This window comes from Anarhichas minor, unplaced genomic scaffold (assembly GCF_050575085.1).
Source record: "Anarhichas minor isolate MPS153535 unplaced genomic scaffold, ASM5057508v1 ptg000043l, whole genome shotgun sequence".
Taxonomy (NCBI): Eukaryota; Metazoa; Chordata; class Actinopteri; order Perciformes; family Anarhichadidae; genus Anarhichas; species Anarhichas minor.
Window position 1 is genome coordinate 2,216,266 of NW_027466489.1, and position 22,782 is coordinate 2,239,047.

Consider the following 22,782-nt stretch of genomic DNA (forward strand, 5'->3'; position numbering starts at 1 on the left):
CAACTTTGAACTAAACTGGGCAGGTAAACATTTTAGTAGGCTCTCAATCCAATAGGATGTCTTTGAAGTTGACGAATAATAGTTTAAACATATCTGTTTGTGGCCAACTGCTCGCGAGATGAAGTTAGAACAATTTATTTTCTTATTATTGATCTTATTCTTTAAAATACCAAAGCATACATCCTCAACTGTGAACTGCGGATTATTTGTGTGAATTTAGTTAGCCCGATAAACTTACTGTAAAAAAAAAAAAAAAAAAGTATAAAATATGCTTCAATTTTCTTTTTTAAAAGAGTAAAAATAAGAAATAAACTGCATGAGCGGCAAAAGAGAGAATGAACTAAATTGCCACTATTTTATCATTACTATAATTATTCCTGTTATTCTTTTTCTATTCTTATTATTGTTGTGTTTATTTTGTAAGACCAATACAGTACGGCATAAGCTAGGTGGCGGTAGCTGGACTTTACCCGGCAGCAGCAAGAAGAGGAAAATACAGGATGCAGCGGAGCTCCGCCTCTTCCTCTGCCTGTAAAGTGTCTGTAAACTTCCCGATAATCTGAGTCAGACAGTTTAGCCCCGTGTCATCCCGGTGACAGCTTTAGCAGCGAGGAGACGGTGTTTGTCTTTTCCGTCTACTTTCCTCCCTCCCTCCCAGCCCGGCTGATACTATTACAAGTTAAAAGGTGAGTTACAGCTTAGATTCAGGTCGTCTTCAAGATAAACTGGGGAGTCACTATATAGCTTCCTTGGTCCAAATCAAAGCAACACTTGCATTGTTGTGAATTGCTAATACTTGTGGCAGTAAATAGTGACAACTTGGTAATCACCCAGTAAGTACATGCATGGAGAGTTCAGTTGTGCTTGAGTAATAGCCAGATAGGGTTCGCTGCTAAGCGGCGGCATGTCTGAACTTGTCCAGGCATCATGCCCAGATGATCAACATGGCAAGTTTCTCTGCAGGGTGTTCTGCCAGGATCATGCCACCAAAGAGACGAGCTGCTTCTGCTGCCAAGGCAGGTGGCAAGAAGGTGAAAAAGGAGCCCGAGACACCAAAGCCCAAGGATGCATTCACCTCTGCAAAAGAGGCCCTTCTGGCCGCAGGGCCACAGCTAAAAGGCAAGAGGAAGGTGGATGAGTACTGCTCACTGACAAGCTCCGCAGAGGTAAGAGAAATGCTGTATAACATTAGCATATATACTCAATTACATGAGGACAAATCGCAGAATGTTATGCAATCACATTTAAGGAGAAAGATACAATTTGAAAACTGTTCTGTATTGTTTTCCCCAGGTACATGAGGACTATGACTGCATGCTCAATCAGACCAACATTGGACAGAACAATAATAAGTTTTATGTCGCTCAAGTTGTTCAAGAAAACAACAGTTATTACACATGGAACAGATGGGGTAGAGTGGTAAGTTTGTCCTGGAACAGATTCCTTTCTAAAATACCTGCTGTACTTAATTCTGTTTATTGCTTATACCTATTTATTATATTTGAAATATTAGCAACTACTGTATTTGTACACTGGGATGAAAACATCTATTTGAGTCCGAGCTGGATCCTTGTTCAGCTCTTGTGAGTGTGTTTCGTTCTGGTAAATGCAGCAGATTGCCTTGTCTCTACTCTAAATTCAGGGGGAAGTGGGACAATCTAAACTTAACAAGTTTAATGAGCCTGAGAAGGCTGTCAAGGACTTTGAGAAAAAGTTCAAGGACAAGACCAAGAACAACTGGAGCGATCGGTCGAATTTTGTGTCTTCCCCTGGGAAGTACACCCTCATCGAGGTGGATGGAGAGCAGGATGCTGAGGTCAAGGTAACGCACATGGACATCTCACAGGAACAAAGAGCAATGAATATGAAACCTAGAAGTATCATCTCATAGACTTGGTTACCACCGTCCATGACGGACTTCATCAGAGAAAATCGTTTTATATTCGGTATCGGCTCTAACAAAATCTCACTGGCTGTACTTTATTGATATTCTAGGTGGACACTGTCGATGGCAAGACTGTTAAAGTCGCTACAAATGTAGAAGCCTGCACCCTTGACGACTCTACCAAGAAGCTCATCGAACTCATTTTCAGCAATGACATGTTCAAGGAGGCGATGGAATTTATGAACCTAGGTGGGTGTGCCTCAGTTTACCAACCGTTAGACAAACAGCTTTGTGCAGTCTGCAAAAGGTCACTGGGCTAGAACGCCTGTTGCACTAAATGGGATTAGAGCTGCAAAGATGAATCGATTACTTGTTTACTATTAAATCAACTGGCAATTATTTTGATAATCGGTTTACGTATTTAAGAGAAAGAAGTCGAGATTCTCTGATTCCAGCTCCTTAAATGAGGACATTTTTGGTTTCTTTACTCCTCTTTGACAGCAAACTGAAAATATTTGAATTGTGGACAAAACAAAACATTAGAGGACGTCATGCTGGGCTTTGGGAAACACTGATCAACATATTTCCCTGTTTCTGACATTTTATAGACCAAACAACTAATCGGTTAATTGAGAAAATCATCTGCTGATTAATTGACAATGAAAATAATCATTAGTTGCAACCCTAAACGGGGTGCTAATTCCAAAATCTCTTTGCTTTTTGTAGTTGAAGCTTGATTTCAGTGCTCCTTGGAGATCAAAGAGTGCAGAATGTGACATGTAAATGATTGATCATTGCCACAAAGAGAGGGTGAAGTCTGCATTTACTCTTATTTGCATAACCTTATCTCAGCATTTTGAACAGAATAGCTGGTCCATGTCTTCAGCTTTGCTAAGAAGATCATTGTTTTGGAAATTTTTTTTCTAATGTTTTTAAGTAATTAAAGTAACAATCTGCACCTTGAAAAACAAAGAAAACATAATAACTAGTCTGATTTGTGTTATTATTTTGCTTGTTTTTGTGGATGTTACACAGATATCAAGAAGATGCCTCTGGGTAAACTCAGTAAAATCCAGATTGCAAAGGGCTTTGATGTGTTGGAGGAGATCGAGGCTGCAATGAACAAAAAAAGCGGAAACAAACGTCTGGAAGAACTTTCCTCAAAGTTCTTCACCACAATCCCACACAACTTTGGCCGGACCAGACCGCCAACAATCGACGACAAAGAGGTTGTGGAGAGGAAGAAAGAGATGCTTATGGTAAGATAATAATAATTTATGTTTTTTGTTAGATAATATGTGGGAATGAGCGGCCTTTCTATGCTGTTTTCTCAGTCATAGAGTCACTCTGCTTTTACATGCTCTGTAAAGGTGCTGGCTGACATCGAGCTTGCCCAGAATCTGAAGTCAGAGACTGAAAAGGCTCAGGAAGAGATGATAGAGACAGTTCCTCACCCTCTAGACCAGGACTACAATTCTCTCAAATGCAGCCTCAAACTAATGGGCAAGGATTCAGAAACATTCAAGGTACCGTGTCAAAAGTAATAACATGGTTCAGTAAATACAAAGCACTCAGATCATCTTCTATTCATGTTGTCCTCCTGTTCACCAATATTATATTTTTCTCATTCAAAGATCATAGAAAAATACCTGAAAGCGACTTCAGGTAGCTATCGTAAACCAAAAATTGTCAATGTTTGGGACGTTGATCGAGGGACAGAGGTAGGAACCGGAGGCAATCTTGTTTAGTGTGATACAGGAAGTCCTGTGACCTAACACATGACCTAACACATGCTTTGCACATTGCAGGGAGAACGGTTTAGCCAGAATGATGGTCTGGAGAACCGCCGTCTGCTGTGGCATGGCACAAACATAGCGGTGGTGGCAGCTATCCTGAAGAGCGGTCTGAGGATAATGCCACATTCAGGAGGCCGTGTTGGTAGCGGTATCTATTTTGCATCTGAAAACAGCAAGTCTGCAGGTTACGGTGAGGACGTATGAAACGAAAGGGAATGAAGAAGAAGATAATAATGACATTGATTGCAATTACAGCCATAAGATGATGTTTAAAATGTCCCATTTTTCTGCCATGTATTTTAAGTGCGCACCTCTAAAAACACTGGAGTGATGTTTTTGAGCGAAGTCGCCCTCGGAAAAGAATGCACCATCACTAAAGACAACAGCTCCTTGAAAAAGGCTCCTGCAGGCTATGATAGTGTGGTGGCACGAGGATCAGTGGAGCCAGGTACAATATTTCTTCAATTTTACTCTTACAAAACAATTTATAAATCTCAAGTTCACTGACAATATGTTGAGTGAGCCACATGTCTATCAGAAACTGTGGGGAAAAAAGCTGTTTCTGCTGTATTTTTAATTTGCACAACAGTAACTCAACTTGCAAAAAGAAACCGTTAAGGTTCAAGATCATGTCATTCCAAAACAAATCATCTTTGCTCATTTTGTTGCTAGTTTTCCCAATATTGTTTAAAAAAAAAGTACTTGATTTGAATTTGTTAAATTATATCATGTGACAGCTTTTTTTGGGGGGGGGGTAAATTTGCCAAATCCTGTGTTTTCAGATCCATCCCAGGACGTCTACATCACCCTTGAGGGCAAGAAGATTGCTGTGCCTCAGGGTAAGCCCTTAGATCAGCCCCAGTTCTCAGACAGCCACTTCAGCAACAGCGAATATCTCATCTATAAAGAGAGCCAGTGTCGCCTCCGCTACCTGCTGGAGCTTAACATGTAGTAAGTCAACTCAAGGAAAGAAGCAAAGTTCCTCATTCCCTCAATATAAGGTGCTTCTAAAAGGCTTGGCTGTGCTGTTTCATATATCTATATTTAATATGATCATTTTAATTAGAATTACAGTTATTGTGCATCTATCTGTCCCTCTCATGATTCACAAATGACTTTTCTGTGCCTTATATTTTGCACACTGTAAAACTTACCTGAGCACGATAGACCGCACTTCCATTATAACTGCTGACTTAATGTATGTGTTTATTTCTTTAAATGTCTAAAATGCCTCTAGATATTTGCACAGTTTTGTTTTCAACTGACACTCAGTTCTAGTCTGAGTAGCTTACTTTTGACATACTGCATTATTTAATCCAAGTGGTAACGCTTCTATAGATCTGTCCCTCAGCGAGAAGATATCTTTGACATGTAGGAAGGCTTTACCGCATGTCATTGCAGTTAAAGACATTTTGACTAATGTGGTATAGTGGACTAAAAGTAAAAGGATACTCTATGCATAGATATGTTTACAGTTAGAAGTTTAAAGTGCTATTTGTTGCTAATATTCAAGCACTGATACAAATCTAATGTGTACGGAAAGTGCTTCTGCTATGCAAAGTAATGTAACATGTACGTCATGAAAAGCTTGGTCAATCTTGCCCGGAGGGTCTTATGTGTCTTATATGCTATGAATGCCACCATATGGTGTCAGTAATGAGCAACTCGCTTTGGAATGTAATTGCCTCGACAGTTTTGCACTAAGACATTATTTGAACCAACAATTCATAAATAAACTTTAAATTCCACTTCAACTTGTTACAATGTTTTTCCTTTTGGATGTTTAGCTTAAAGACTTCAATCTTTTGTATACTTGCTACTTTAGGAGCCTAGTACTACACGTTGTATTGCATATTTGCAAGTAAATCAATAAAGAAGGTTGTGGTTGTGTGTGTGAAACATTTAAATAAGATAGTCTTAAACATGCTGGTAAACTTTCTACAGGCTAATGAGGTCAATGTTCATTTTTTTTTGTCACTCAGGAAAAACATTTCTAGGACATCATGGCTGCCAAATAAAAACATAATTACAGTGCAGTAACAGACATAAAGTGCATACCACAGACAAGAGCCCCTTACTTCACATCCTTATGTCCTGACTATAGGAGGTTCACTGATAGAGGCATACAATATTTTTTGCATCAGGCATAATCAACTGTATTCAATTGAAACCCTTTAGTGGGATGGGTGCAGTTTGTCAGAAATATAGAGACACAAAGACAAAATAACATAAAAAAACACAAAATCTCTTGGCTTTATATGTTGATGGCCTCTTTTTTTTAATAGTCTATGTCTTAGAAAAAGTCATAGTAGTGTGTCATACATTTTTTTTATTGAAAAGTCATAATAGTCATAGTATAGTAGGCCTTTGTTATACAAAATCATGCTATAGTGCTTTATGAAATGTCATGAAAAAGCCTTCGTATATTGCTTCATAAAAAGTCAGAATATAGTATGTCAAAAGATGTCATCATTTTCTTTAAAATATAGTATAGTGTTTAAAAAAGGAGTAATTAAAGATTCATAGTATAGGGTCATAAATAGTCAAAGCAGAGAATGTCATGGAAAATGTAAAAAGTAAAAGTAGTGAATGTCATGAAAAAGTCACAGTAGAGTATGTCACAGAATAGTATGTCATAAAGATAGTGAATACTATGTACAGTAACCCTTATTTACTGTCAGTGGAGCAGTTTGATTCTCTCTGATATAAATAATACTACTTATGCAAAGAGACAGAGCTGGCTGCATCAGGGTGAATATCAGTCTCACCCTTAACCTGGTAGACATTAGGACCCAGGGAGGATTGGGCTCTGGGAAGGGGGACAGTAGAGTGTGTGTCTATTTGAAAGCAAAAAAAAAGAAAAGAAAAGAAAAACACAATCACACACAATACAATGTGTGACAGTCACTGCCATACACAGCACAGGACAGGAATGAGAGTGTTACTGGAGGATGGGGTGAAGAGAGAGGAAGCATCATTTATCATGAAAGGTCCTCATGGAATCAATATTTCTTTAACTGGATGTATACCTCTGGACCTCTGTAGCCTCTCTACAGAATAACTGAACCTCAGACACCGAGTGCTCTGGATCTGATTATTTGGATTTACAGTTGGAGGACTGACATTTTACTTTTTGGAGAAAAATAAAATAATTGAAGCTGGTTCAGGCCTACTCTATCTAAACATATGTGGGATCTCAATTGGAGCTTTGTAAATTCAAACACCTGGTTAACCTGTTTGGTCTGAACTGACACACAGAGTAGATCATGGGGTAAGTACATTTATGCATTATCAGTGTTTTTTTATGCTGTATGTGTTTATCCTAGACAATTTTATTTTCAATCAATTTTGTACCACACAATGTGTTATGCCGGTATTGATATCAGCACACTCTGGATAGAATACATGTCAGATATTATTTTTTGTAAAAAACAAAAAGCAAACTTTATTGATTTAACTTTATCAATTGGAACAGACTGTGACAGAGTAAAATGGTGTAAATATTTGTCTTGAAACTGCATAAACAATGTACTCAGAGCTTTTAAAGATGGCCTTTAGCCACCTAAATCTTTAATTGCCTATAAATTGGCAGCGTTTGGCACTCAGAAAGGACAGACTAGTATCTCTCCTATATTAATGGATTTTTTCCCATACATCCAACAAAAACCCATGCACATTGGTTATAGTTTACTCATAAAAGAATTCCTTAGGTTGTATATCACATCGGTTTGCAACTCCTTTTTCATTGAGTGAGTGTCTAAAGGGAGAATTCAGAGGTGTCATGTCAAACAAATATATTTGACAGCAAGTTGGACCTAAAACAACTGGTAGTGAACAGCTCCGACTACTGAGGCGTGTCATTGCTTATTGTCCTCAAAACTCTTATCTTCAACATCAGTTGCCCTCAAGGTGGCAAATACTGATTTCACGTAAACAAGGCTCGTCATTACTGTATTTCCTGTAAACGGTTTTCTAATTTACCCACAAGTGTATCTGTTTACACTTAAAACATGCAAGCAACACATTTCCAATTCGAAATCAGCAGTCAGGTGAAATTTAATTGCAATTAGTTTTTTAATTCACATTTTAATTTATCAGTCACGTATGTATATATTATAAGGACATTGCTTTTCTAATGGATAGTTAAACGCAATTAAAATATTTTCAAATAACTGTTTTCTGTCTCCTTAACGCAGGACACATAAAGACATCTGAAATACAAATGGAGGATTTTGAATGAATAATGGCAGATAAGACTGGTCCCATGATAGCCTCTGTGCAGGTTCACTCACCAACTAATCTCACCACGTCCCTATGGGAGACCATTCCTACCGTTCCTGCCGGTGTGAGCGTCGTCACAAGCTCCCAGTCTCAGATCAAAGACCTTTTTGGGTTGTTCTGCATGGTGACCCTTAACCTCATTGCTTTGTTGGCCAACACTGGTGTGATGGTGGCCATTGCCCGTGCTCCTCACCTGAAGAGGTTCGCTTTCGTGTGCCACCTTTGTGCAGTGGACCTGCTGTGTGCCATCCTCCTCATGCCTTTGGGTATCATATCCAGCTCAGCGTTTTTTGGCACTGTGGTGTTTACTGTTCTGGAGTGTCAGGTTTACATTTTTCTCAACGTTTTCCTCATCTGTCTCTCCATTCTAACGATCACAGCCATCAGTGTGGAGCGTTACTTCTACATCGTACACCCCATGCGCTATGAAGTCAAGATGACCATCAACCTCGCCATTGGTGTCATGCTTTTAATCTGGGTCAAGTCAGTCCTCTTAGCTTTGATCACGCTGTTTGGATGGCCAGCTTATGGACATCACAGCTCTATTGCTGCAGCTCACTGCTCTCTTCATGCGAGCCACAGTCGTCTAAGAAGTGTATTCGCTGTGTTCTTCGGTGTGGTTTGTTTCCTGGTTCCTGCAGTGGTTATCTTTGCTGTTTACTGCTCCGTGTACAAGGTAGCTCGTTCTGCAGCTCTGCAGCAAGTCCCTGCTGTGCCAACGTGGGCAAATGAAAGCCTTGCTAAGAACCGCTCAGACTCTATCAACAGCCAGACCACCATGATCACTACCACCCGTACTCTGCCACAAAGACTATCTCCAGAAAGGGCCTTCAGTGGAGGAAAGGCTGCCCTTACTTTGGTGTTCATTGTGGGTCAGTTCTTTGTTTGTTGGTTGCCCTACTTCATCTTCCACCTGCAAATGTCCCTGACTGGCTCCATGCACAGCCCCGGAGATTTAGAGGAGGCAGTCACCTGGCTGGCCTACTCCTCCTTTGCAGTCAACCCGTTCTTCTACGGCCTTTTGAACAGGCAGATCAGAGAAGAACTCGTAAAGTTCCGGCGCTGCTGCTTGACCCAGCCGGCGGAGTTTGGGACATCCAGCCATGAGGGCTCCCTTCAGGAGAACTTCCTCCAGTTCATCCAGAGAAACACCAGCACAGCTGAAACCACATCCAGCACTGCCAACTCCCGTCCCAGAAACACTATGGATCCGGGCATAAAGATCCCTGGACAAATACCTGAGGAGCACGCTTAGACACGGACCAACAGGAGTTATGGACCACAGTGCTAAAATGTAGACCGTGTCAGTTATTTTTGTAAGCGGGTAATTTCTTCCTAACGAATAGGTTCACATCACAAGTCTATCTTAAAACAATACTGACATGCCCATGTGTACATTGAAATGATTATTGGTCACGTAAATCATTTCTCCTACCTAGACTGGCCACAAAGAGATTCCTTCTTTTAGTGTGACGGAGGACAAAATCTTTGTTCTTTGCAAAAATCCACACTTGATTTGAATAACTCAGCTGAAACCTCTTTCTTTCTTTTTTGTTATTGTTGCATGAAACATGAACTGCGGATTTTGTCTGCCACCATTTACATTACAACTGCTTTAAGGGATCTCTCAGTTGCCAATGAGGACAATTGGAACAATTGCAGCAGCCAATAATTTGTTCAATCCGTATACGGACATATCAGTATTGTTTTAAGATGGACTTGAGCAAATGTGACGCTATACTTTAAATACTGTACATTTTGCCTATTACTATACGTCAAGGTACTATGGTTGTAAGAAATATTGAAATAGTGATAAATGTCCCCCTGTGCATATTTTCCATTCATATTACAATTGACCTGATTTTAATGTTTATAGAAAATGCTAGTTTATAAATGTGAAACGGTCATGATGGATATTTTTAATGTTTAACTGTATGTAATTAGGAGCAATTTGCATTCCATACAAACATGAGTTGGTTCCACTGTATTTTGCATGTAAATAACTCTGTATATTCAAACGGGGTCTGAGTCTGTTGAATTCAGTCAAGCACTGGAGGTAAATGTAGCCCTGCAGTGGAATAACTAACACGGTGGCCTGCGCTGTGTGACAAGCTCCCATGAAGCTGACGGACAACAACTCAGAGTTCCCGTGTGCAGCAGATATGCTAAAAGACAGTGAATGTCATCTGCCGCTGTCGTCATGGAAATTGAGTGAGCCTGTGACTCACATAGCAACAAGCACCTTTAGACTGGATGTGCTTTAACTTTAACATCTGATCGATTGATCTACTAATGCTGTCTTGTGCCTGCTTGTCACACGCAGACTGAGTATGCGATGTCTATATGTTGAGAAGGGCTGATTAACATGTGAATAGAGGGTGAGGTACGAATATGGAGTGCTATAATAGTGGTATGGATACGGTGAGGCAGACACGGTGAATTTACAATGGAAATCACTACTGGACATTGATAATGCTCAGAGAGTGGTAACAAAGTGCTGTTTTATGGCCTTTGCTGTTTGCATTAGTCTTTCACAAACAGCGGTCATGGCAAATAAAGAATAAGGTGGTCAAAGCAAATAACTGCAAACACCATTTTGCTGTATGGCTGTAACTAACTGGAGTGTACACCGCTCTTACAGAACTGCGGTTGTGTACTTAATACTTTGCGGTGAATCCTGCTCTCGCTCTCTCACCAGGATGTGTGTACATAAACCGACACACAACACAGAAACATGCTGTGAGCATTTTGTATCAATACATGTGTTTGTTTCTCTCTTTGTCTCCTCTCATTTAATTTTCTCCTCATAAATGTCTAGCCATTAAACAATGAGACCAGCAGGCAGATTTGACATTCATTCAGGACTTCAGGACAGCTGCTGACATTATGTACATAGCATCTACAATGTGCACGCCGAGGTTTGAATGTCCATACAATGAAAGAAACAGGGTTGGGACTAAACATCAACTGGATCTAGATAAAGCATTTGTAAAAACCAAACATCAATGAATACAAATTAGGACACAGTCTAGACAATCATATCTCTTGTTGTGACCTATCTGAATGACTTTTCAATCACAATCCATCACATTGCTATTCACAACATACAGAAATCTAATTCCAGACGTGTAGGACCCGAGTGTGATTTATACATGGTACGAGTCACAGAAGACAACAAAGATCATCCACTGAGCCAGATATTTCTCTAGAGGGCTGTTAGACAAGAATTGTAATCTCAGGCTGAATAACTACAAAAGAAAAAGCATTCACTCCATAGTCGAGTCACACGCCTTATCTGGGATGAATACTGAAAGACAACATATAAGACTCCTGCAAGGCAGCCTGAACCTTTTTATGATCTGTAAAAATCACATCATCCAAAATCCAAAGGAGGATCTACAGACAGAGGATCTACAGACAGAGGATCTACAGACAGATGATCTACAGAGAGAGGATCTACAGACTGAAGATCTACAGACTGAGGATCTACAGACTGAGGATCTACAGACAGAGTATTTACAGACAGAGGATCTACAGACAGAGGATCTACAGACAGAGGATCTACAGACAGACGATCTACAGACAGAGGATCTACAGACAGAGGATCTACAGACAGATGATCTACAGACAGAGGATCTACAGACTGAGGATCTACAGACTGAAGATCTACAGACTGAGGATCTACAGACTGAGGATCTACAGATCTCTGACACAATATCGAGGGCTCTTCATTACCACGGTTTCCACACAGCATTAATAAACAGCTAATCAGACTCTACTACCGCTGCAATACTGCTGCGAATGGTAACACAAGCACTTTGGTATTATTGGAAGCAGAGAGCACTGAGAGAAAATGAGCTATTTGGGCACATGCCAGTGAAAAACAAATGCTGATTTATTTATTTTTTTTCTAAAAAGACCAACCATGGCCAACAGAGTGCGCTATATACTAGTGAATTCTCCTCCTTCGTCTTTGTTTGGATATTTCTGATAAGAGTTCTAGGTGTTTCAACAAACAGTGAGATAGGTTATGTGTTGTCTGATAAGTGTCTGGTCATTTTCTTTTCATGGCACATACAATATTGGAGTCAGATTGCTGCTGCCTTTGGATTATTATTATCTTTTGCACACTCCTCGGTCAATATTTTGCACATTTCATCCTCTTGAATAAGTTTTCTTTTACATTTTAAAAAGAGATATATTTTACATATTTGTTTTAATTTTTTTACTATAATTTTCTATATTTGATATTTATGGTTGTAGAATTTGGCAGTGCTTGATTTTTTTATTTTCTCTTCCTATAATATGTTTATTGTCATGCACCAAATACCAAGGCAAATTCATTGTATTGAGGAAATCTACATTAGAATAAACCTGATTCTCAATCCATATTCTTGAGACATATGAAATGTGCAGTGTGTATGATCACTTTCAATGTTCTTGCTGTGAGGTAAGAGGTCAGACTTGCCTTGGTAACGAGGTAGGGCAGATGCTAAAAGAAACCATTTGCCTTTTGATTTTATGGCTGCTTACTGAGGGACAGCGTTGTGAAAGAAATACTCCTGGTGTCATAAAACGTGAAGTAATTTGAAGACATAACATGCGTGCGTTGAAAAACCAACCAAACATACAATACTCACAAGTGACGAAAGCACTAGGCAGCACATGAAACTACAAGGCAAGGAATCTCTGTCTGTTTATATGTGCATGTCCTTTGCATATCTGGAAAACCGTTCCTCTGATCTACTTTACACTTTGCGGGTGGGAACCCAAGGACGTGCAATGTCCAAGGTGGTGCAACTTGGACACGCAGCACGTTCGATACTAATAAACCTTGAATAAACAAGCGAAAAGCACTCTGTGCAGAAGCGGGGGCGGGGCCTCGGGACTCAGCGCAATAAATCGTGCATGTAGTCTGGGTAAAAGCCCGCTGTGGCTAATTGACAGCCGTTTACTTAGCTGCTTAATGCTGGATTATGTAACATTACATGGAGGCTGGATGTACTAACTGAACTTTTTTTCACTTGACTGGAGTCAACAAGCACGAGCAGCTAGCCTGTAGGAAGAGTGACACTCTGCCATTGCAACTCAAATTGTCTACGTTTGCCATTAGCCTACTAATTTATAATTTTTCCGCTGGCAGAATATCTCCACTAATTTAATTCATGCTTGTGTGTTCATAGTATTATAGTCATAGTATAATATTTCATAAAAAGTCATAGCATAGTATGTCATAAAAAACACGCAATAACAAAGTAATATTACAGTATGCCCATCATCATATCATTGATAACCTTCATTATTAACTTCACTCTGTCCACTGGAACAGTTCCCTCTTCACTGAAAGTTGCCACAATCAGACCCACTAATGACCAAAACAACTATTGGCATATTTCCAATTTACCATTCTTCTCCAAAAATCTACACTGGCTCCCTGTGTGACAACGGTTTATTAAAATCATTTTATTAACATTTAAAGCACTTCATATTCTTTCCCCTGCCTATGTCACAGACATCCTTCAGACTTACTGTATTATAAGAATAATCAATATTATTACCAGCGGGGGCCTCAGGGTCTGTGGACTGAGTCGAGCACGTAGACCGCAGTGGGCCTTTACAGGCCGCGGCCCATTGACTGCAGTTCTGGAGATATACTAATGTTACAACCCAACTCGTTGTCTCTTCTCCGGAGTCAACAATCGATGAGCGGTCCTTCACAACACTGTTCATAATGCTAAATACATTCACTTTAAAAACCTTATTGAATGAAGCTGCTGAAGTGCCAAGGACTATGTTCTTAACGGATCAATACAGCCAACTCTGTCTTCATGATGAGACGACTATACAACCATAACAGTGCCATGATACTCCCCTGATCATATTTAGTGACTCAACATTTGAAAAAGAAGTAAAGGTCGATTAGCGATGGCCATTTCTAAATGAGAATTTCCACGTAGTGTGTCACATGGAAAATGTCACTGAAGACAAGCCTTTAAAAGCCTATAAAGGCATTCCTCAACAAGAAGCAAAGCAGTCAGCAGTCCACTATGTTACATCTGGGTGTCAGTGTCAAGCCTGCAGAGCAGTAAGACATCCTCCTGCTACGCCCTGCTCATCCGCCATATTTTCAATGACCACAGCCGTCAACAGAGCCAGGACACAGAACAACTTAGTGGAAATGGAGGACCAGGGATTAAACGCCACAAGAACAATGGAACTGATGGAGATCAAAGTGAATGTACAATCTCAAGATCTGAATTCCACCCACAGTGACGCAAGTCAGTGACGCAAGTCAGTGGGGTTTAATCCACGTAAAATATATATTAAACCTTCAAACACAGCGCAGGCCACAAGATGACGTACGTCCTTTCTGTTTGGAGAAACAGAGAACTTGACAGTTCAGTAAACAAACCTGCTGCACTTGCATATCAGTCCCTTATGTAACACTGCCAATGCAGAGCTGAACTGATGTAGAAATCGATGTATGGTTTAGTGGTGAACTGATTTCTTTTTGGAGACAAGTCACGATGATGAGTATAAATGCATTTTAGAAATAAAGCTTTCTGTTAGTACAAATGTTACAATGGCTTTCACTTTTGTAATAAAGGACTATACACTTAATGATGTATATATCAATATGCTGCATAATACAAGTGGACACGATCATACACACAGTTCTGTTATATATATAGTTATATCTGCCCTTGTCGAAAAGATCCTAAACTGCAAAGTAGAAGTAATGAAAAATGACATTGTTTGCAATTATAAATGGCTCTGTGCAGTTAATTTGCCTGCACCGCCCATCATTCTCAGTCTGCATTTCAAGATTTTGTGCCACCATGCCTACATATCCAATCCCCCTGTTCTTATATATTTTACATGATGGAGAAAAACTGTCCCAAGAAACCACTTACAGTGTCCCTGTGTGTGTGTGTGTGTCTTGAGGTCACATTTGAGGATGTGATTGCAGAGCCTCCCTCGGTGCGGAGCTTTGATAACGTGTGGTTGTGGAGTCACGCCCTGTTTGAGGTGTCCAGACTGTGGATCTACCGCTTCATCTCCCTCCTTCTGGCAGTGCCAGTCTCTTTGGCCGCAGGGATCCTCTTTGCTGTGCTGAGCTGCCTTCACATCTGGTAGGACTGCTGCAACACTGAGATGAGATAGACTTTAAGTATGGATGTACTGCTAAACGCTTTTTCTGGTAAATAAGGATCATTCAGTACGTAGTTGAATTAGATATAGTTACTCAACCTTTTCCCTACTACACATTGTCCCCCAATGAGAACAGTTTTTAGGAGTGCAGAAGAAGTTCTACATTTTAGGACATGAGCTCATGTTTTTCTTCACCTCCCTGTATCTCTCCAGGTTAATCACGCCCTGTGTACAGCTCCTTCTCATCAACATGCACTGGGTTCAGACTGTGTGGGGCAGCATACTGAACATTCTCATCAGCCCCTTATTTATTAGTATTGGAAAGAGCTGTGGTCGAATCACCATCCATCTGGCAAAAGATGAAGACAAATAGAAAACACACTGTGTGTGTAAACGTTTGGTGAAAACTGAGAAAAAGCAAGCCAAGCCGTTACAGATTGCATTCTAATTCCATACAGGTAAATGATAATCTGCATCATAATTGTCTGTGATTACTTTGTATAATTGCTTACTTGGCATACTGATAATAATGTATGCCAATTTATCCTTTTTGTAATGATGTTGATGTATGACTCTAAGCCTTTTTAACCATGAAATTTGATTATTAATTAAATATATTCACAATACGAAAATGACATGTCTCTCTTTTTAACTCATTAACTCAATAACAGGATAGCATCATACATCACACATACTTCAAATTCTTATATTCACGGTCATAGTTTAAGTGCACATAAGCAGTAGACTTCTTATTAATAATGCACCGGCAGAGCAAAACGGGCAACTGCTGCACCTGTACATAGCATAACATGAGATCAGACAATATCTGTATTTACATTATGTAGCCCTTTTCAGAGACTGTTACAAAGTGCTGGGGCAAAATTTAAGTAAATGAGCTGGTTACAATACAGTGTTAAAAGGCAAGAAAACAAAGCTTTATTTTTTGTGAGGTATTCACAGACATTACTTTGATTTCAGAAAGAGTAAAGAACGGCTAGTCAAGCGTATTGGCTGTCAATAATGTTCGTTCCATTTGATCATGCACAGGTGAAGAATGGAATAGTTTGACATTTTGTTGCTGGCGTTAGATGAAAAGATCAATCTCACACACAGTATCTCTCTCTACTGTGTGAATGACCCTATCAGCAGCCATTTAGCTTAGCATAGCTTAGCTTAGCATAAAGACTGGGAACAGGAGGAAACAGGTTGGGGTTACAGTACGTGTGGTACTATTTATTGGTCAGGTAAAGTTACTTTCTGGAGTGTCACGTATTGCTTTTTAATGAATTAGATATATTGAGATAATTAGTGAGGTGTTGGTAGATCGATTTGACTGCCTTTGGAAAGAGCCACACTCACTTTTGCCCCCTGATCCAGTCTTAATGCTATGCTAATCTAACTGGCTGCTGGCGGTATAGCATCATTTAGATAATAAAAGTAATTTTGTAGGCTTATGTGTCAAGTAAAACTACACTGTTTTATAAACCACCCCGAGTACCCACTCTTACCATTGCATTCTATATGGCTCAAAATATAGGTCTGAGCCTACATTAAATGAAAGACAGGAGCCAGTGCAGTCTCAGCTGAGTGCATTGACGCCCATAGAGGCAGAGGTATGCCCACCATGTCTCTTTGCTGATCTATTTCTGTCCCTCTGCCTCCATGCCTGGCCTCAACTCTCTCCATACTCCTCTAATTGGGTTGTCTCTCTATCACATGCACTCAGATCTCATTCCACCCCTCCCTCCCTCTGTCCCTGTCTTTTCCACCAGGGAACCGGGGCAAGAAATCCATGCACTGAAGTCACGCTTCCTGTTCTGTTACACCCTACTGACTGAGATAAATAGCAACAGAGTGCTTGGGATGCTGTGAGAGCTTTCATAGGTGCCTCCTCCTCTTCGCCCCCTTTTTGGCAGCACCGCGCTGTATGTTTATGCGACCTGCTGATATAGAAAGCTATGACTGATAGCAACAACTGCACAGCATAAGGACGACTAGTCAGAGTTTATTTTTGGGGACTACTGGATTTGATCTATGGCTTTGCTAAAATCAGAAATATCTTGAATAAGAGGCTCAGGACCCACTTGGGTGAACTCGCGCAAAATAACATAGGCTCAAATAAAAAAATAAAAACAATGTTGAGAAATGAAACCAAACCATGAGAAAAACTCAAATAATTACATGTATCAGTGCAGCACAGTAATTCTACTCTACAGAGTCTTAACTGTAGGGTTACAGTGACAGAAGAAGTACAGTAGAGTTTTCCAAACTGGCATAATGTCAACAAAAAGGTGGTATCTTCTAACGACCTTACCACCTGACTTACAGTATGAAGTATGACGAAGGTGATGAGCTGATGGATTTTACTTCTGTGAAGTGTTTTTCAATGTGAATCACATTCCTCTTTCTGAATGACAAATTACAGTAATTTTAATTAATTAATTACATTAATTAATACATTAACATTAGGGAGTATACTGTAATCCTGGCAACATTGAGTATATTGTCTCTCTTCTGTTGTGCAGTTTAGCTTTAAGCAAAAATGTTTTTTTTCTTTTCAAAATAAGTTCACTATTAGAACGCAAAACAGTATCCCAACTACAGCCAGAGCAGGAGGGTGTGTTTGTGCTTGCTGCCTCACTCTGTGGTGGAAGTTCGTGCCAATGTGTAAACCCATCCCAGTTAGCCCCACAACCCTATGTGAAATGTGACACAACCCTGGGTTCTCCTTTAAGGCATGCCTTTTCTGTATGTGTGCATTACATTGTGTGTGTGCCCACTGTCTGTGTGTGCGTGTGTGTATGTGTGTGTGTGTGTGGGGGGGGGGGGGGGGGGGGGCTATGTGTGTGAAGGGTGGGGGTCCATTTTTCCATTTTTACCAGGACGGCTGCAGCAGCTGTCCACTGGCATGCAACAGGGAGCGTCACAGTGGTGATACAGGGGTTCAGAAGTGAACCGAAGCGGCTCTGTGCAGTTTGATCCAGGAAGGTTCCTCTCACCGTCTTCTGCCCGTCTAGGACCTGCAGCCCCACCATGGCGGATCAGTACCAGTTCAACACCAATGAGGAGAAGATTGTGAAGGACAGCCACACCAAGGAGATTGATCTAATTAACAGAGATCCCAAGCAGATCAATGAGGACGTGGTGAAGGTTTGTGCAGCATGGAGACACCACCCTGTCACAGAGAAGACTAAGAACATAACCACTGTCTTTGAAACTTAGGGAGAGAATAAAGAAAGTGGTTAGTAGGAAAAAATACAGGAGAACATGTTATCATACTGTCTGGGAAATCCTTAAATAGACCAAGAGCTATTCCTGTTGCCTGTGCAGAACCCAAAGTTTATTTTGGGAATGGGGTAGAAGAGCGTGAAACTGATACACTGTGCCGCTGGGATTTATTTAGGTTTGACAACTGTTTCTCCTGTGATTGTTGCCATGCTAACGTTACAAAATATTTCTCTAAGGACAGGACCGAGTACACATTTAGAATACATTTTGTTTGACTAGATTGGGTTGATGTAAACATGGTCAATGAAGATGGTAAATCAAAAGTTATGAGGAGAGCATATGTTTAGTGTCTACAGGCTCAGTTTTAAAATGAGTGGTAGTGTAGCATTTACATTTTAATTTAGTAATTTTCTACAAACATAACTTATCTTTTCTGGCCTTACCAGTAAAATGAATTAATATCAATTGAAACATTCTCCCTAACTAGTCAGGGAATCTATCAGATTTACCAGCTTTAGGTGACCATCTATTGTTTCTAAAGAACACTGATGCAATCCCTCTAGAGCTGAAAGGGGCCGGATCTTGCAGAGAAAATATAAAACAGCACATGTCCAGCCATTCATTCAAAGGATGATCTCAGGCTGCTATCTCTACGGGAAAAGGACGGCGACTCGTTACTTACATACTGATAGCATCCAGTGGTCTGGAAGAAAAGAAAGGCTTTTATGTGTGCAGTGCAGCTACCTGTCATGATGTCATTTTATAGCTGATTCTCAGCCTACAATTTGGAAGACATTTTCTAAAGAAACAGCCTGGACCATTGTACAGTTTCTCTGTTGTTGTATTTTACATGAGGTGCACTTAGCTTTGAGAGAGTTTGGATCCAGCAGCCACTCCATAACTTTTTTTGTACGTTTTTCTTTTCTATAATGTGCGACACATAATTGGTTTCTCTGCATAATTTAGACACTTTGCAGCTTTCACAGGCTTAATCTTTATACTTGACATTGGCATGTGCATATTACTCACAGCCCACAGAGGTCTGGTAGAGGGAGATGGATAAAAGCGGTGTGCACTCAGGGATGTGTAGTAATCAACCTCTCTTTTAAATTTCCTATTAGGTGGACTTTGAGGATATCATTGCAGAGCCTGATGGTACACACAGCCTGGATGGGGTGTGGAAGCTCAGCTACACCACCTTTACTGTGTCCAAGTACTGGTGCTACCGCATCTTGTCTGCCATCTTTGGCATCCCTGTTGCTCTGCTCTGGGGCTTCCTGTTCGCATGCATCTCCTTCTGCCACATCTGGGCTGTGGTTCCCTGCATCAAGAGCTGTCTGATTGAGTCACAGTGCATCAGCCGCATCTACTCTCTCTGCATCCAGACCTTCTGTGATCCCTTCTTCGAAGCCCTAGGAAAGATCTTCAGCAGTGTGCACGTTGCACTGCGCAAAGAAGTCTAAGAACTGGCAAAGCAGCGTTTATAGTATGATCGGATGAAGTGCGGTATCTTTTTATACAGCAGAAGCTCAGCCCTGGCATCTTGCTTACGTCCTGATACTCCTCCTTCTCCCTTCATAACATGCTGTTCCCCACCCACCCATCCTCAAGCTCTGTCCTGACATGCCCGGTGTGCCTTTTGCCACCAGACGCTCTGTGACAGCTGCAGCAAGCAGCGTGGTTCCGTGACAGCTCTAGCACTCCTGCAGGGCTCAGTGCTCCTCATTGAGGGAGAGGAGGACCGCCTGCCATGATGAGGATCTGTCTGCTCTCATTTATTTGTATCACATAAGTCAAAGACAATAGCTACTCAATCACAACAGATGAAATGAACTCCCTAACACACCTGCACCTGTGGACAATACTGCCTGTATGCATTACATTACATTTAGCCATTCTTAAAAGTTCTTTCGATGCTCTATGTTGCTGTGTCTGGTAATTAACTTTATATTGATTGAATAGGATTTGACATTCATACATGTAACCTTATTTGATAAGCTCTAACAAAAAGAAAGAAATTTGAAATGTTTTCTCTCCAAAATGATTTAGTAATTTGTCATGACTCCACAGTTTGTGTTGATTGCAGATGAAAGAAATATGTTTGGAACCAACCACGCAGATAATTTACTTCCTTTTATCAAAGCGTGATCAGTTAATGCACATTTCAGTCAAGTAGGTGTAAACAAGTCTGGACCTAACTACTGAAGGAGTAGAGTACAACATTTTCCATGAGACCCATTGGAATGCTCCACAGTGTTATTCTAATTCTGTAGAAAAGTATAAAACCTATGCTGCTATTGTGCACCTGCAGTAAAGAACGGCAAATTATTCATGAGCTGAAACTATTCTAAAGACACTTTACAATTGATGAAAGCGTCCCTACAATAAGCACCACTGGTTCAGTGCATGATTGAAAGTATATTATGTGTGTTATTTCAATTAATTCTGAGAGGCTTAAGAAATACATTTTTAAGAGTCACCAAACATCTTAACCGTGTTTCAGTGATATTTTGGTCTACTTGAGTCGGCCTGGGAGCTGTGACCCACTAGAGGCTGCTGTTGTGTGTCTCAGATCCATTATTGATGATTCAGTGTCACCACACCCTTCTTTGTTCATCACTGCAGTGTGTTTCTGTCTGGCCGACTCATTTGTCCTTTATTATGCTAGAAGATGCACAGTTAAAATGTATATGAGCAGAAATCATTGAGCTGATTAATGAACTGTTTTAACCAGTGCAATTAAGGAGCAAGAGGGATTGATTTCCCAAAACCTACAAAGGTAATCAATGTGCAGGATAAAACTACAACCAATACAGCAAATGTATCTATTGTTTGCCTTCTGAAAATGATTGATTAAACTTGCGTAATTACAGACATACTCTATTTCACAAATTGCCCTGCACACTTATTGATCTCTAGAAATGGAACAATTACTAATAATCTGATCATAAAATGCATGGCAAAGTCACTCTGATAAGTCTTTAAAGCCAATTGTCACCTTTAAAAGATTTATACTCTACATATTCTATATTCTACATCATTTCTCCAAATATAATATTTGACACTGATGCATATTGATCTTACACAAGATCACTGTATCAAGGCTATAAGGGAAGTTAACTCCCCCTAAATATAAATATTACTTTAAAATTCTGATAATTTTGGTTCATAATCTAATCCTGCCATCCACACAGTAATACAATTATAGCAACGCCTGTGCAGTGTAACTGACCCGTATGAAGCTTGTAACGATAGTTCTCTAGTAATAGTTGAGGCTCGTGGTGTTTTATATTACATATACCCATTATTACATACATAGTGCAAGATGGGAGAGAGATAAGATATCGGGATAACAATGAAAATTGATTTGCTGTAATTATAATAACAAAGGTTCATATAAGATGGATCTTATGCTTGAATCTTTTACAAAGAACGTAAACACAACTGACTTAAAAACAGCCTCCGACTTAATTGGCTTTGCTACAAAGAATGCTATGGGCACAGTTTACCTACATTGTCCCTTCCTGTGGGATATTGCACCATATCATGCAACAATTGTTGCCCCGAGATATCTTCAGAAACATGAGTAACTTTAGGTTACTCCAGTGGTCTGCACAGTCTCCACATCTCAACCCAATAATGCATTTTTGGGCCGAGGCTGAACAGGAAGTTCAAAGTGTCAATGTGCTGCCAGAATTTTGCAGGAACTCAGTGACGTTATTGATTTACCGCAGACAAACATCCCTCTGGAACTTTCCCAGCAACCTTGCCAAGGCTTTCGGGAGGCAATAGGAGCTCTAATGAGCATCAGCTAGCTGTAAATAATAGGGCCGTCAGTGCATTTGTGCTGCTTTTGCTCTTTATTTTTATTTTCAAGCATTTAAAAAAATCTTTACCAGGAACAGCCATGACATCTCACATCTAACACTATCTCAACAGTTTACATATATGCAATTCATCGCAAATTTAAGAATGCGAACAATATGGTACACACTATATAACCGGTGAGCAATTTCATCATAACACGGACAAACAGGATCCACAAGCTTTGCTGGTGACAACAACTGAATCAGTAATGAAGTTAGCCACGGTTGAAAGTGTTTAAAAAATATTAGCTTTTCTTGACTTTCCATGCACTGCAAATATGTAAATATATATAATGTACATCTCAAACAAGAATAATGTAAAAAACAAAAAGATTCAGGTGATTGCTCAGCTTGGTCCATCTTCAAGAATAAAATATCACACATTTAATTATATTCTGTACATCTTTCTAGTTAACAATTCCATATCCATGTGACACTGTAAGGTACTGTAAAGCAAACAATAATTAAGATTTTTGTTGTTTTTTCCCCTTCAGAGCTTGAACAGCAAGCCCCCGGGCGAGAGGTAACTGAAGGAGTTGAACTGCTGTATATTTTATGGGCGACTGCATTGGTG

General features: G+C 40.1%; 4 protein-coding genes across 4 annotated transcripts; all 4 read left to right on the plus strand.

Moving 5' to 3' along the window:
• Positions 1 to 526: 526 nt before the first annotated feature.
• Positions 527 to 5,429, plus strand: parp3 (poly (ADP-ribose) polymerase family, member 3). The gene is made up of 11 exons (XM_076110827.1): positions 527 to 686; positions 964 to 1,166; positions 1,294 to 1,419; positions 1,643 to 1,822; positions 1,996 to 2,134; positions 2,921 to 3,144; positions 3,256 to 3,411; positions 3,520 to 3,606; positions 3,694 to 3,871; positions 3,986 to 4,129; positions 4,464 to 5,429. The coding sequence occupies exons 2-11, from the start codon at positions 981 to 983 to the stop codon at positions 4,631 to 4,633; spliced, it is 1,590 nt and encodes a 529-aa protein (XP_075966942.1). The 5' UTR covers positions 527 to 686; positions 964 to 980; the 3' UTR covers positions 4,634 to 5,429.
• Positions 5,430 to 7,924: 2,495 nt separating this feature from the next.
• Positions 7,925 to 9,217, plus strand: gpr61l (G protein-coupled receptor 61-like). The gene has a single exon (XM_076110340.1). The coding sequence runs from the start codon at positions 7,925 to 7,927 to the stop codon at positions 9,215 to 9,217; it is 1,293 nt and encodes a 430-aa protein (XP_075966455.1).
• Positions 9,218 to 14,092: 4,875 nt separating this feature from the next.
• LOC142970727 (caveolin-2-like) lies at positions 14,093 to 15,487 on the plus strand. Its single transcript, XM_076111147.1, has 3 exons — positions 14,093 to 14,240; positions 14,879 to 15,095; positions 15,328 to 15,487. The coding sequence occupies exons 1-3, from the start codon at positions 14,093 to 14,095 to the stop codon at positions 15,485 to 15,487; spliced, it is 525 nt and encodes a 174-aa protein (XP_075967262.1).
• A 2,660-nt stretch (positions 15,488 to 18,147) lies between these two features.
• On the plus strand, positions 18,148 to 19,966 carry cav3 (caveolin 3). The gene is made up of 2 exons (XM_076110614.1): positions 18,148 to 18,264; positions 19,464 to 19,966. Exons 1-2 carry the CDS (start codon positions 18,148 to 18,150, stop codon positions 19,803 to 19,805), a joined length of 459 nt encoding a protein of 152 aa, XP_075966729.1. The 3' UTR covers positions 19,806 to 19,966.
• The last annotated feature ends 2,816 nt before the right edge of the window (positions 19,967 to 22,782 follow it).